This window comes from Adiantum capillus-veneris, chromosome 2 (assembly GCF_014529385.1).
Source record: "Adiantum capillus-veneris isolate H3 chromosome 2, ASM1452938v2, whole genome shotgun sequence".
In the NCBI taxonomy this organism is placed as follows: Eukaryota; Viridiplantae; Streptophyta; class Polypodiopsida; order Polypodiales; family Pteridaceae; genus Adiantum; species Adiantum capillus-veneris.
Window position 1 is genome coordinate 62,826,462 of NC_140932.1, and position 14,377 is coordinate 62,840,838.

Here is a 14,377-nt window from a genome sequence, read left to right on the forward strand (position 1 = left end):
GAGGCTTCAGGGATATCTAAACCAATGACATTGAAAACATTACCTTCTTACTTGGGAGATAACAAAGATGAGTCTATCATTTGCAAAACCACTCAAGTCAAAAGAGCCAAACAGACCCTAGAAGTAGACAACATTCATTCAATCAGGTCTACACCTATCCAATGCACTCTCACTTTGGGGGAACTGTTGAAACTCAGGACATACTTATGGAATGATTTACAGAAAACCCTAGAAAAGGTGGGGATAACGGGGTTAATGAAACGAAATACAAAGAGATTCGATCAGTTCCTATGAACAAGGTCGGAGAATATTATGAAGGGGAAGAAGGAAACACTACCCTCCCAGTGAAATATAATGACATTGAAACCATGGCAATACTGGATAGTGGACCTGGCATAGCCATAGCCACTAAAACAGTATAGGAATCCTGGGGACAGCCAGCCATTAGACAAACGTGAATGAAATTGCAGTTGGCTGACAGACACATTGAAAGACCGCTAGGGCTACTAGAAAAAGTGATAGTCAACTCATGTGGAATTGAATATCAACACACTTTTGCCATAGTAGACTTTGGGAAAAAACTCAACTATGAAATCATATTGGGAAGACCTTTCATGCAACAGGTACAACTTATCCAAGATTGGGGAAACGACTATTTGTACTTAAAGTAGGTGGAATCTATAACAAGAGTCAATCTAAAGGACCACACTTATAGAGACATCTTGAAAACACCCATTCAAGAGTTTGATTCAATCTCTTCGGTTGAAACTAAACTTCCATCATGGCTAAACAAAGACACTCCTATTTGGATGTGCGGAGCTTCAAAAAATGGAAGCTTAAGAAGAGAGGAATGTATCCTAGAAAGAGACTATACAAACGAAGCCTACATACCTGAACCCTTCCCAGAGCATCTATTCGAACCATTTGAGTGGACTCAAATCGTAGAGACAATGGATGTATGTGTTGATGGGGGCTTTTCACAAGCCAAGCTCCCATACCCCTCTTCTCTCGTCCCCACCACATGAAAACCCCCTCTTAGGGAGGGAGTGATAAAAGGCTTTGGAAAAGTAAGAAAAAAAATAAAGTATGATTATGTAAATATATGAGAAAGGTAAAATAGGCCACCTCATGCCTGCGGGGCAGCCCATCCCCACCTTGCCTCCTTTTTCTTCATTGTTGCCCCGCCGTGTGTCCCTTTTCCTCTCCTCCACTCAAAAGGTCAACCCCCTCTCTCTTCCCCTTGTCCTTTCTCCTTTCTCTCTCCCCTCAAGCTACCCCACCTCTCACCAATAATGCATTATAACTCACCAATAATGCACCCTAACTCACATGCAACTTACCCTATCTTCCAAAATAGTATACCCCACCCCCTCTTTCTCTCTCCTATCATATCCCATGACCCAAATACCCCCCTCTCTCTCTAAAGGGCGCCATGTCTCTTGTCTTGTAGCTAAATAACCTCCCCCACACTCACACACACTCAGTTTCACTGAAAAAGGTGCCCACAGATCCATCCCCACCCGGTGGTTACCTGATTTTTCTTGTGTTCACACACATCTGCACACAGATTCACCTCTGAACACACTCCCCTCTCTCCCCTCTTGTAATTACTTTATTTTCCATGTCACCTCTCACTTTTTTTCATCAACCCATCTCTCTCTCTTAGTCTCTCTCTCATGAGACTGCTACATAAGCCTTACAAAGGAGCACCATTAAAAGAAGCAATAGTTGCAGACCCTCCAACAATCAAAGAGCAAGAAGAAGTACTTCAATCTAAGTCCATCCTATGACATGAAGACAAGGTATTAAGAAACGATAAGATTATCTAACGATATCTTATTAAGTTAAAGAATTATCATTTTAAAGATGCTAAATGGATGCAAGGAACCTAGATTAAGGATAATATGAACCTTGTCAATGCTTACAATGTTGCACTACAGTAAGCATATGAAAATGCATTTTAAATGAAAAATGTTTTTGTCTTATAAGACTAGTTCTCTTTTTATTGTGCACAAATTTAAAAGTATGCATGCTTAGAATCATGTTTGTGGTGACAAAATATCCCAAACACCAAGTAGAACTTGTCACTCTACTTTCGAAGTATAATATGGACTAAAGAGCAGACATGCTTGCGGCAACTACGACTCCCAAGCACCAAATGGACTAGTCATCCATCTTGGAATGATGTCGTAGGGTAAAAAGGGATCCTCTACCCGCTAAGAAACATGGACTAATGACTAGACTTTATCTTCTCTACCTCATAGTCGAGGACGACTATGATTTCAAGAGAGAGGTAATGTCATAAAATATAATATCTAACTTTACCAAATGCTTTTCTCATATTAAACTGATCATTTAATGTGGGAGAATAAACGGGAACAAGAGTTAGAATAGAGACATGTGCTTCTAGACCTATCTCAACACGGGACCAAAAGGAGAGATAGTTGCATCTCAATAGGGATCCAAAAGGAGATGGTATATGAAAGAGCAATGTGTAATAAGTGCTTTTAGGCTTACCTCAGCAGGGGACCAAGAGGAGAGATGGTTATATCTCAATAGGGGTCCAAAAGGAGGTAGTCTATCAAAGAGAAATGTGCATCTAATGGAGCTTAAAAGACATTAGGGTTAGCTTCATTAAAGACCTCCAATGGTTAGTGTTAAAAGTCCTTTGACCTTAAGCAAGCTAGGGTTGAGCTTGAGGTGGGAACCCAACCTAAACTTGCCTTTGACCTTAAGCAAGCTAGGGCTGTGCGCTTGAGGTGGGAACTCGACCTAAACTTGCTTTTGACATTAGGCAAGCTAGGGCTGAGCTTGAGGTGGGTGGGAACTCCACCTAAGGTGCTTGTCATGCTTGATGACTAAGGTACTTGAGGTACTTGTCATACTTAATGAGGAAGTTGCTTGAGAAGCTTCCTATGCATGGGGGGTAAGATGCTTGAGTCAAAAAGATGCCCTACACACTTAATGAGGAAGTTGCTTGAGAAGCTTCCTATGCATGGGGGGTAAGATGCTTGAGTCAAAAAGATGCCCTACACACTTAATGAGGAAGTTGCTTGAGAAGCTTCCTATGCATGGGGGGTAAGATGCTTGAGTCAAAAAGATGCCCTACACACTTAATGAGGAAGTTTCTTGAGAAGCTTCCTATGCATGGGGGGTAATATGCTTGAGTCAAAAAGAGACCCTACACACTTAATGAGGAAGTTTCTTGAGAAGCTTCCTATGCATAAAAGTCTCAAAGTTAGGGGAATTTTTGACCTAGCCTTCCACTCACCCAAGGGGCACCCCTTTTCTAAAAGGGCACATGGAACACGTGTCAGACTGTCACTAAGCTTAACCACATGGTGTGCTTGAATGCTATTGGTTGGGCTAAAGAGGGGTCCAATGAGCTTCTAGTTCCATCCAACAAATATCTAGGTATTTTCAAGCTCTCTCTCTCTCTCTAAGAGGTAAGGAGGACACTTGTCAAAAGACTACCCATATACTTGATTGCATGCTGCATGTGATTGGCTAGGGGGAGAGAGGTCCAATGGGCTTGCAGCATGTGGAAAAGTTGCAACTCGCCCCAAGCAAGCAAGGGGGGTGCTAGGGAGGGATATACACCACACACACACACACCCATTTTGTGGATCCATTCTCACTTGGTGAAAGTTAAAGAACTCCACCTCCTTCTCCAAGCTTGTGAGAAGTAAGAGCCTACACCAACACTCTTGGCTAGGGAATGCAAATCCAAGCAAGAGCCATGCTTCAATGCTTAAGCTTGCCATCTTCTCCATCTTCATTACTATGCTATTATGTATGCTAGCAAGAAGAGTGATGATAAGTGAGGAACTTTTTCTTTCTCCTATGGAATGTTTCTTCTTCCTCTTCCCTACCCACATTCCCCGCTAGCTCTCTCCACCTTTGAATGTGTTTGAGGCCTTGGGACTGAGGCTTGGGGGGGAATCCCAAAATTCAAGCCAATAAAATCGCGCAAACCATAAACCGAGCAAAACTAACAATTTTTTTTGACACAAAATTAAGCAAACCATAAATTTTGCAAAACTTACAATGTTTCTTTATATCGTTGTGCAATATATTAGTTGTATATATTGTGGTGTGTGGTTGTGTAGGTAGAGTCTGGCCACCTAGTGTGGTCAAACATGTTATGGTTGTAACTGCTTGATGGTAATATAAGGAGGTGCCGGATGAGAGAGAGGCACACTTGGTTCGGTCATGTAGGCAAAGTCGACCACACACCACAATATCTTGGATTTTTGTTGGTTAGAGATACTCCCTACTTAGTTTCTTTACCTATAAAAATAATTTTAAATTGTTCTATCTCTAACACATGCCAAAAACCTTCCATCAACATTGAAATTAACCAAAAAGGTGTATTGCATCTACAAATCAAAATGGAGAGTGCAACAAACAAAATACTGCCGCACTAGAATATTTGGGGCAAAAGTTAATAGCCATAAGCACATATCACCGAAAAAACTACTTCTATAAAACCATAGCAAGGTCCACAAGCCTTTAAGGCTGCATCAGCACCCGTGAACCTCCAAGTGCTTGGACTAACTCCAATTTCGTTAAAGACGCCTGATGCATGAACTCATGAGCATGAGGGTCAAGGCCAAGTACTTGCAGAAATATGAAGTAAATGTGCTTACATGGCATATACACAAGGCGCTTGCTTTCTCGGTTTTGAAAATCCTCGCAAGTACATCTAGGAAAATCTGACATTGTCACAGAGTATGTCACTCCCTTTGCACTTGACCCCACAGTATTAGCATAGAAAACATGTGTTTCATTGCAAACCACAATGACCTCTCGCACTAATTGTGCTGCCATGGTTCTACCCACTTCAATCTTGCCATGAAACTCCTTTGTTAATCGTGATCTCCATTTCACAATCTTTCCTTCTCCAAATTTGGGACGGATGCTGCTAGCAACTCTTTGGTTCAATGGAACTATTTCATGCATTCTTGATGCTGATGTAACTCTTGCTTGCAAAACAAAACCATTGGCTTGCAATTGAGTTACCTCTTGAGGTTGCAAATTTGTGCCCTCTGTGACCACCCAAACACCGGGAGCTAGACCTGGTGGCCCTTCAACTATGTTGTGAACCTTCCAGGTGTGCATGTTATTGGAGTTACAAAACCAAATGAACCCTTCCACAAGGCCTCCCAACTGTGAACCAGATGGAGGATATTCCCTGCGACCCTAAAAACAAGGAGCTGGCATCCCTATTTTGGCATCCGTTGAATAGTCATTAATGAACCACCCACATCGATCTCCATCTTTTGACACCACACCAAAACAAGTCATCTTTCACCCAGGTTCTGTTCTCCTTATTGCCCAAATTGACTTTGCTACATTTACTTCGGGATATGGGACATCCCTTGAAGCTTTTTTTTTTTGTGTTGAAGCCCACCAATTGAAGTTGTCATTGTAACATACTGTGGCCTGTGGCTATCCTCCTTCAAGACACTATTTGCATCAACAAAAATTGGCCTCTTTTTTCTAATACTCTTTTCTTGGAGTATATTTCTATTCATTTCAGGATTATTTGACACCCATTTCATGCATTGAAGAATGTGTGAGGTCAACTAATTTCTTTCCAGCTGCCACGGAAGTAGATGAAGGTGGGTTCATGAAGCGATCTACCAAATCTTTAATGCCGGGACCTGTGGAGCTCCCAACACCTTTCAAATAGGCATTATATTTCACACTTTGAAGCACAGCTAAAGCCATATATGCACATGCTGCCTCATACAAACTTATGTGATCCTTGTAACCAACCGATGCATGCATACTAGCACGTTTTGACTCAGACAAGTTTGTGTTAGGGACAAAGATACCTGCAGCATCTTGTGATACAAATCTTTCCCCCCAATGAGGCACTCGTACATCCCACCAAGCCAACCATGTCTCCAATGAAGCAATCTCCCCTTCAATGGCCATTCCTGTTTTCCAAAATCTTATAAGCTCTCCCTTACAATGCTCAGCCGCATTCTCTGTAGGTGCAGTTCTCCACTTGCAACACAAAATCTTGTGCTCCTCTTGAAATGTTGGACGAATGCACTTGACAGTATGTCGAACCATACTTTGCTCCCAATGAAACAAACATGATCTCTCTTTGTTTGGAGTAGACTTCTTTGCTCCTCCAAAATAAACAGTACGCACAACAATCCAATTGGCACTGGCTTCATCTGCCATAAATCCCCTGAACTCTGGCTTATCAAAACCCTGTTGCTTAACCACATTATTCAGCATCTTCCAAAATTCAATCTGAGCATATTTATTTTCCACGCTAAACTCAGCAGTTGCAATGGTGAGTAGCTCTCGTACATAAGGGTCATAGACATGTGCTGACATAGTCAGCCATCCTTGAACACGGTGAACATGATCAAAGTGTACCCACATTTGCTCCAAATTACCTCTAGGACGCATGCGATTCACCAAATCAACTCCACTGTCCGGTCCCTTAATTGACATTTTAAATACATGAGGTTTGTACTTTATCACCCAATTGGCCTGGAAAAAGGATACTATGGATAACAGGATATCTGCACTTGCTTTTCAAGTCAAGCACTGCCTCAAGACCTTTTGAAGTGATATTCTTTGATCTTTTTGCAGACTCCAAACTTCTTTCGACTCTCCTATTATTTGACAGGGGAGTCATACTATCAAGGAATTCAGCAAATTCCAAATCTTCAATCATAGCACTTGCAGTTGAACCTGATTTTTCATGATAAGGTCATGAGTCGTGGCCTGCTCCAATTGTTTCGCAGTCACCAAAGGGTCCCAACTTGCTCGATCAAGCAACATTTCATCTATGTGACTTTTAACCATCCGACTCCTCCCTTCTGCACATGGATGATTATGTTCTCCAAGATGCAAAGCACACCTAGTAGAATTATGCTTATCTCTAGGCAAACAATAGTAAATAACTGCAGGACATATAGATACACATTCGAGAATTTGTCCACAATGAGTGCATACCAATGTGCCATACTGAGAAGTGATCAATCCTTTAGGACTAGATTTAACAAGCCGACCTCGCCATTGAGACTCATTGAACATATTTGAGTGCAAATAAAATGGACAATCAATGTTGATGCAGCACAAATGCTAAGAGCATCTACTAAATCTAACAATGCCATTAAAACTATCACTACTACAAGTGACATACTCTGTCCACATGTCACTATCATGTCTTTGCTCCATACCACTCATACCTGAAGAATTACCAGCTGGCGGTAATTCAAAAGCAATATACCCATCATAATGACCTGGGAGCTCATCAGTACAGACCACTTTCTTGTCTTGATGGAGGGCAATATATAAATTGCTTTGCAATGGCATGCACTTAATCATGTCAATAACACTCGCATTGATCTCAGAGAGAGGTACTTTCTTGTCTTTCATGTCTTGAGAAACTCTGCCAATGCCAGCATCAATCTGATCCTCACTTCTCATATCCACCTTGTAGAACTGGTGTTGCTCATGATCAAGCATAAAAGTTTGCTCACCATCTGATGATATAGTAGCTTCTACCTTGACTTGCGGTCCAGATAATGTTAGTGGACGAAGATAGAAATTAGCATCACGAAGTTGAAAATGTTCTTGCAAAGAAGCAACTGTCAAAGAATAAATTCTGGTATCAAACATAAGCACTAGCTTCTGTCCACGCCATGGACCAAAAACTGTAATGCATCTCCCCATGGGTTAATAGTGTGTTTAGCAGAAGGTAAGAATATCAAAAAGCAGTGGCATGGTTCTGATTGATACAACGGGTGTAAATAGAATAGATTGATATCCTTAAAATTCTATCCATAACCACAAGCCGCCAAGAGGATTGCACATTCGTGTTCCCACGAACAACAATTATTGTTTTATGAAATATATATTAGAAATAATAATTCACTATATAATATAGTCACAACATGAAATATAAAGTGCTTAAAAAACGAGCTTCCTTTTAGTTTTAAAAACACTAAAAAAGAACCTGTTTTTAGTTTTAAAAACGCTACAAAAACGAGCCTGCTTTTAATTTTTAAAACACTGGAAAAACAAGCCTGCTTTTAGTTCTTTGAGTTTTACAATTTTTAGTCAATCGAGCATATTAATGACAATCGAACTTCACCTACCCAGTTAAATATCCCATGCACAATATCCCATGTCAAATTTAAGGGTGTTTACACATTGCTGAGTGTTTTTGCTTTATTAAATTCTAAGACAAATTTTTGCGTGCTGAAAAGAGTGGTTGCCTATTGAGTTTGTTAGAGAGGTCATCAATGAAATTAAAAGGAGCTACACCACAATACTATGGGGGGATTGATAGACAGAATATGCAACAAGAGCTTAGCTTCGAGGGATGGGGGTGTGTCAGTTCATGGCTACCATCTGCTCCATTGTAATAGGCATTCATGTTGAGGTCTGATGATATGGAGACCAACGAGTGTGATAGGGTGACGATGGATCAGGAGGATCTGTGTTGTGCTCTTAGTTAATAAAATGAAAGTATAAGAGACTATCACTAGACCATTGCTGACCCTTTGGGAATCGTAGAAGATATATCAGTACAAATAGTAGCGGTAGAAATTAGCGCCAGAAACAGGGAGGCTGCAGTGTAGTCTACGTGATTGGCAACGGCCGTCTGGTGGTGGTCTCATTATGTGAAAGGGACCTATAGGCCCCTACTGTAGTTTTTTAACACGGGCCCCTACTATAGTTTTTTAACGCATCTCCTGCGTCTCTCTCTCAGGCCGTTTTCAAATAGATGTGCAATCCTGCGCTATGACCTGACAGAGCTCTTGCACTCCTTGTGCGCTTTTGCTCCTTGCATGCGCCCTTTCACGCTTGCTTGCCTGTGCCATATGAGGCATATACTTGCGCCCACTGAGGCTTTCTTACATGGCGCCATCTGAGGCCGGCCTACTGTGTTAGTTAATATTAGGTGATCTCTCTCAAGATCTCTCTGAATGAGTTAATTTTTGTCTAACTTCATTAATCTCTCTCAAGCCCTCACTGTTCGGTTAGCACAAATCGAACCAAGCTCGGATTCTTTGATATTGCCTCCGCCATGGGGAGAAGGGAGTCTACCTCGGCCCGAAAACCTCCTACCAGGTACCTTTGTAAACTACCTGTAGCCATCCACGCCGTCATGGATGGCTACAGGTAGTTTTTTTTTTCAATGTTTTAGATAACGTTTGTAAGGCTAATGTTTTAATTAAAATTTATTGACACTTTTAAAGAATACAAAAGCCTTCTGTAACGCTTTCTGTAAACTTTCTAACATTGCAGCAGGATAAAACAAACCACTACAGAAAAATTAACTAAACTTCTGCGTGGCTTTCTTATTATTGTGATTCTAAGCCTGAAATCTTGGAAAAAGAAAACTCTTTTGTCTTTGTGATTTATGGTGTCTCATAGCTTGTGTAAGAACTATCTGTAGCCATCCACGCTGGCGTGGATGGCTAGAAGGAGTTTTGAATGTGAAAATCTATCTATTTATAAGCTCTCTCTGGAAATCTTCAGAGCTGCATAGCTTCTCTTAAAACTATCTGAAGCCATCCACGCCGGCGTAGATGGCTAGAAGGAGTTTCTTGCGACATTGGTTTAGGGGTAGTGATTCATTCCCGCAGTGAATTTAGTCATGTTTTATGAAACTCGGTAAGCTCCCTCAAGCTATCCACGCCGACATGGATGATAAAATTTTATAATTGGTCATGCTTTTTTTAAAATTGTTAGCTCCCCTCTAGCAATCCACGCTGACATGGATGCTTAGGTGGAGACCAATAAGATAAAGTTTTGAATTTTTGAATTGCCTTTAGGCATCCGCGTCAGCATGGACGTCTAGAGGGAATTTTAGTGAAGTAAATAAATTTTTTTTGGTTTTGTTTTGCAAGTCTTTCAATTCGTGGACGAGGTCGCAGAGGGAAACGACTTTCTTCAACTCAAGCTTCCAGTATCTTAGAGAGAAGTGATCAAATAAGTGCATCTGTTATAGATATGACAGATGGTTTGGAGACACAGGAGGAGGAGATGCAAAGTCAGGACTTGGGGCTTGGCTCCGTAAATGAAGTTGATGAATCTCTTGCCCCACAAGAGGCATGTTTACAAATAGTGCCTTATGTCGTAAGAGATGAAGTAGCAGTAGAGACTAAGACAGGGGAAGAGCACAATTTTACATGCATAGAGGACAAGATGTACTCGCATGTTTAGTTGTTTTGATTGTCCACCAATTCCTTTATGTCGATTGATCCCTTATGCAAGGGTGAGAGGCAGGTTACGAGACGATGTTAGTGGATTGAAAGCTGCTTTTGCAAAGGAGGGCTACATGCAAGAAAAAAGGAGCTTTTATTGTTTCAATTTAGAATTGCAAGAAGGAGGAAGCTTATGTGACAGGTATTTCATTTCTCTGCTTTGGTATTTCCTACTGTCTGTTTCTATGGTGTTTTTTGTTGTTCTCATAAATAGTAGTTGAGTGTGCTTTTCTGCCTATGCTTATCTTTTTTGCAGAGGAACTTCTTACTTCATGGGACCCAATATGGGTTGATATACATAAAGAGTTTGAAATTGAGCTTTCTAAAAGACCAAATCTTCAAGTTCTCTCTAATAAAATGTTCTACGTTTGGGAGGGTAATCATAGAACGATCGCTTGGATGGCTGCTATTAAAGAGAGATTCTCCATTGATCGAGAGAAACATTGTAGTGTGCTTTGTACAGTTATTGATCCTACTCGAGTGCTAGAGATAGCTCTGCTTAGTAGCTTGCAAAGAATGAATTTGTAAGTTTCATGACTTTCTATATATTTTAGCAGAAAATTTATATGTTGTGTTTATGACTTTGTATATATTGTATATGACCTTGGAATAGCATGAATACACATGCTCTTGTAGTCACGCATCTTAGGGATGAGCTTGTCAACTGCTCCCACATTTGTGTAGCAGATCATGAAGCCTATGTAACAGGGCTACCAGAAAAAGATCAAAAGTTGATTGCTGCAGTCCGTAAGAAATACTCAAAGGGTGTGGAGCCTTGGTATCCACTTACTCGTCAATACTTGGGAAAGCTCTTATACAATGTAAGTGTCTTTAGATTGCTTTCTTGGAACGATCTCATATTTGCTTTTTGTGAAAATTACATATTTTAAATTGTGTGTTGAAGGATAAAATATCCAAGTAATTGAGCCAAAGAGTATGTGCTTGTTTTTTGCAAATTATTTATTTTTAAGTATGTGTTGAAGGTTCAAATGTCCAAGGAATTGAGCCAAAGAATAGAGCAAGCTAGGCACACAATGACAAATGAAGAACTTATAAAAGAGGAGGAGAAAATATTGAATGATTTAGCACTCAAATATGGAGAGCGCGTTGGGAAGGTGGTTGAATTATTTTTGTTTTGGGTGTTTTGCACATAGTGTAATAGCTGTTTAAACTTGGTTTTCTATTCGCTACTCAAAAATTGCAGTTGCTAAATATTGTTGATCCGAATCTTGGACCAGATTGGATGGTTCGAGTTCTTGCACTCAAATGGGGTCCTGATAGTTGGGCTACGCTTGAGAAACTGAACTTGATTGCTATGCATGATGCTCCTGTCTTGAGCAAAGTGTTATGGGTTTCCTTGCTTGAGGCAGACAAGATTACTAGATCATCTTATGGTTTAAAGAAAGGAGATCATGTGTATGGCATGTGAGTAAAGTTTCTTTTGACTTTCAAGAATTTTTATGTAGAGTTGCTAGTTTTTTGTGATTATTTTAGTTTTTTCTCGTCTTCCTTGTTATGTAGTTGGATTCGTAGAGAGGGCCTTCTACAAAGGATTTTTTATAGGGCCACAACGTTTGTGGAGGACTTAAGAAACATTGCTGGTGGTATTTTGTTGCCTCATGATTGCTCTCTTGCCTCTTACTTTGAGGAGCTCAAGTTTGAAGCACGACCCTATCTTTATCCTTTGGAGACCTCTCTTGAAGCTAAGACAAAAGATGTTGACAAGCAAGCTATGAAGAAAGTGGACACAGTACGCATGGCATCTCAGCGGCTAGCCTACAGGTCAAGCTCATCATACTTTTTATTTCAATCTTTTCATAATTACGAAGTGTGTAGTGATGTTATTTTATTATTTTGTTTTAGATTTCTATTATTCTTGGTTGGAAAAGGCTTTCTACCAGGGATTCCATTCTTAGCTAAGCAGTGGGCACAACTATCTAAGGATGCATGTACTCCCTTCCATGCATAAGCTCACTTCTTGGGAGATGGAGGCATGTCCATGGTGGATAGACATGGCTTATGGGCATGTATTGGCGAGAGAGAGAGAGAGAGAGCGAGAGAGAGAGAGAGAGAGCTTCATGATACTATGAGAGTTGGTGGCACATCCGTCGATGTGACTCTCCCTCCTAGAGTGGATGAGGCGATATTGGGTAAATGGTTACTGAAAATAGTCTCAAACATAATTTGTCGAAGAGCTTTAAATTCTCTTTTTCCTAAAATTATTTCTTTTACATACTGGTAATATTGTGTTTTTTTGCTTTTTCTAAGCTACAAATACTTCTCGCAAGGGAAAGGAGGTGATAGTTGAGACTAGGGTGGATGAAAACATGGAGCGAGAGCATGGTGAGCTTTTACTTGCGATGCAATCGTTTGTTTCGTTCATTTATTGGAGTTAAGTCACTTTGTTTAGCCTCTTGTATTGCAGTACCTCTTGGGGAGATTGTTGCAAAGAAAACCATTTCTTTTGTCTACATCGTTGATATTCCCTTGTCTTCTCTGTCCTCATTGCCTGACTCACGATGCATGGCCATTTTTGGGGACTACATAGCCATTGCTGCTGGTTTTAGGGCCGGTGTTCGACATCCGGCATGGATTCGTGTTCATGAGCACATGGGATGTGCACGCCTCGATGGGACCTTGTGCGTGCGTGGTGGGAGAACAGTTGCATAGGCTACTGATTTTATTTTTTTGGATCTTCCCTTTGGTGGTTCCCCATTAGCCTCCCCTGTTGTACCCCTTTCGGATATTTGTAGCAAGGATTATGTTCGTGCAGGCATGCAACTTGCATATTCGAGTTTGTCAGACTTAGGGTGGTTGTTGATCATGGTCTCTATGGCAGGTTTTTTCTTCAATCATAATTTTATACAATACTTGTCGATTTTTGTTGTGTGTTTTCTATTGTGACTTTTGAAACCTCTTGCAGGAGATACCATTGGCTGGGTTGAGAGATTTTGTCATGCATCAGAGATGGCTATTCATCGTTGCATTGTGGTCCTCCATCATGGAGCTTATGGTTATGGTAATAGCTTTGGTGGTCGGATTAAGCTAATGCTCTTCTACATATTAACTTGTTTGTTTCTCATTTTGGTGTGGTTGAGAGCACCCCACTATTCAATCGGTTTGGCATGCAGCCTTTGGATTCTTACATGATGCACCATCTTCCAGAGTCTTCTCTAGCCAGATCATCATTAGGGGAGCCATGGCGTGGTGGCTTGCAACGAAGTCACTCTTTTATTGCATGTTTTGTGGTGCTTCTTTGTAGGCCTGGAGGTCTTTGTTTGGAGTTGGGATGTGGTACATCGCCCGTATTGGCAGCATGCTTAGGCACAAGGCGGGTGTGTGCAACAGTCGACTTTGATTTCAGATTATGTGCAACCATTATTTCGCCCTAAAAAGTGAAGCAGAGAGGGAGCCTCCACCTCTCTTGATGTTGATGATGTGGGTGACATGCCTTCGCATGTCAACCCCTTTGATGACTAGTGAGAGTCCACCTTACACTTCATTTCCCCCACCTATTTTATGTTTCCATCATACTTTTATGCTATTTTGTCACTTTTTGGTATCATTGTTTAGTATTGAAAATTATGGATAATGATTCAAACAACAATTTGAGATTTCTTGTGTTTTTATGATGTACATTTTGTATTGCTTACATGTGGATTGTGAGACTTATCTTTTTCTTTTTGTATGGAAGTGTATTGCCAGTTTATGATGAGGGGACTGCAAAAACCATGGTTGTTGATATACGATACGATTTTGACACCCACAAGAAGTGTCAGAGACGCAATGTCTTTATTGATGACGAGTGTGACTCTTCATAGTCACAAGATAGAACCATAGCATTTCTTGCTATTATTAGAGTGCAGAGGCACGACATGCTGTTCTCTATATTCCACTATATATTCCACTTGTTATCTTACAACTCTAAAGAAATCTCTCTTTTTTTTGTATAAGATATGGCAATTTTCTCTTAGTATAGTTTAGAAACTTTGTAGATGTATGAGCATTGTTGACTTGCATTAGATTGCTCCTTAAAATTTAAAGTTAAAATAAAACTTATGGTGTTAAATGTAGTTGTGGATCATTGCATGGTTTGTAATAGCTTTGCTACTAGCTTGGGTTTCTCA

At 40.5% G+C, this 14,377-nt stretch overlaps 1 protein-coding gene across 1 annotated transcript; it reads left to right on the forward strand.

The window, feature by feature from the left end:
• The first annotated feature begins 10,864 nt into the window (after window positions 1–10,864).
• On the forward strand, window positions 10,865–12,166 carry LOC147462871 (uncharacterized). The gene is made up of 7 exons (XM_086527666.1): window positions 10,865–11,071; window positions 11,234–11,365; window positions 11,455–11,496; window positions 11,657–11,675; window positions 11,772–11,779; window positions 12,026–12,032; window positions 12,114–12,166. Exons 1-7 carry the CDS (start codon window positions 10,865–10,867, stop codon window positions 12,164–12,166), a joined length of 468 nt encoding a protein of 155 aa, XP_086383792.1.
• The last annotated feature ends 2,211 nt before the right edge of the window (window positions 12,167–14,377 follow it).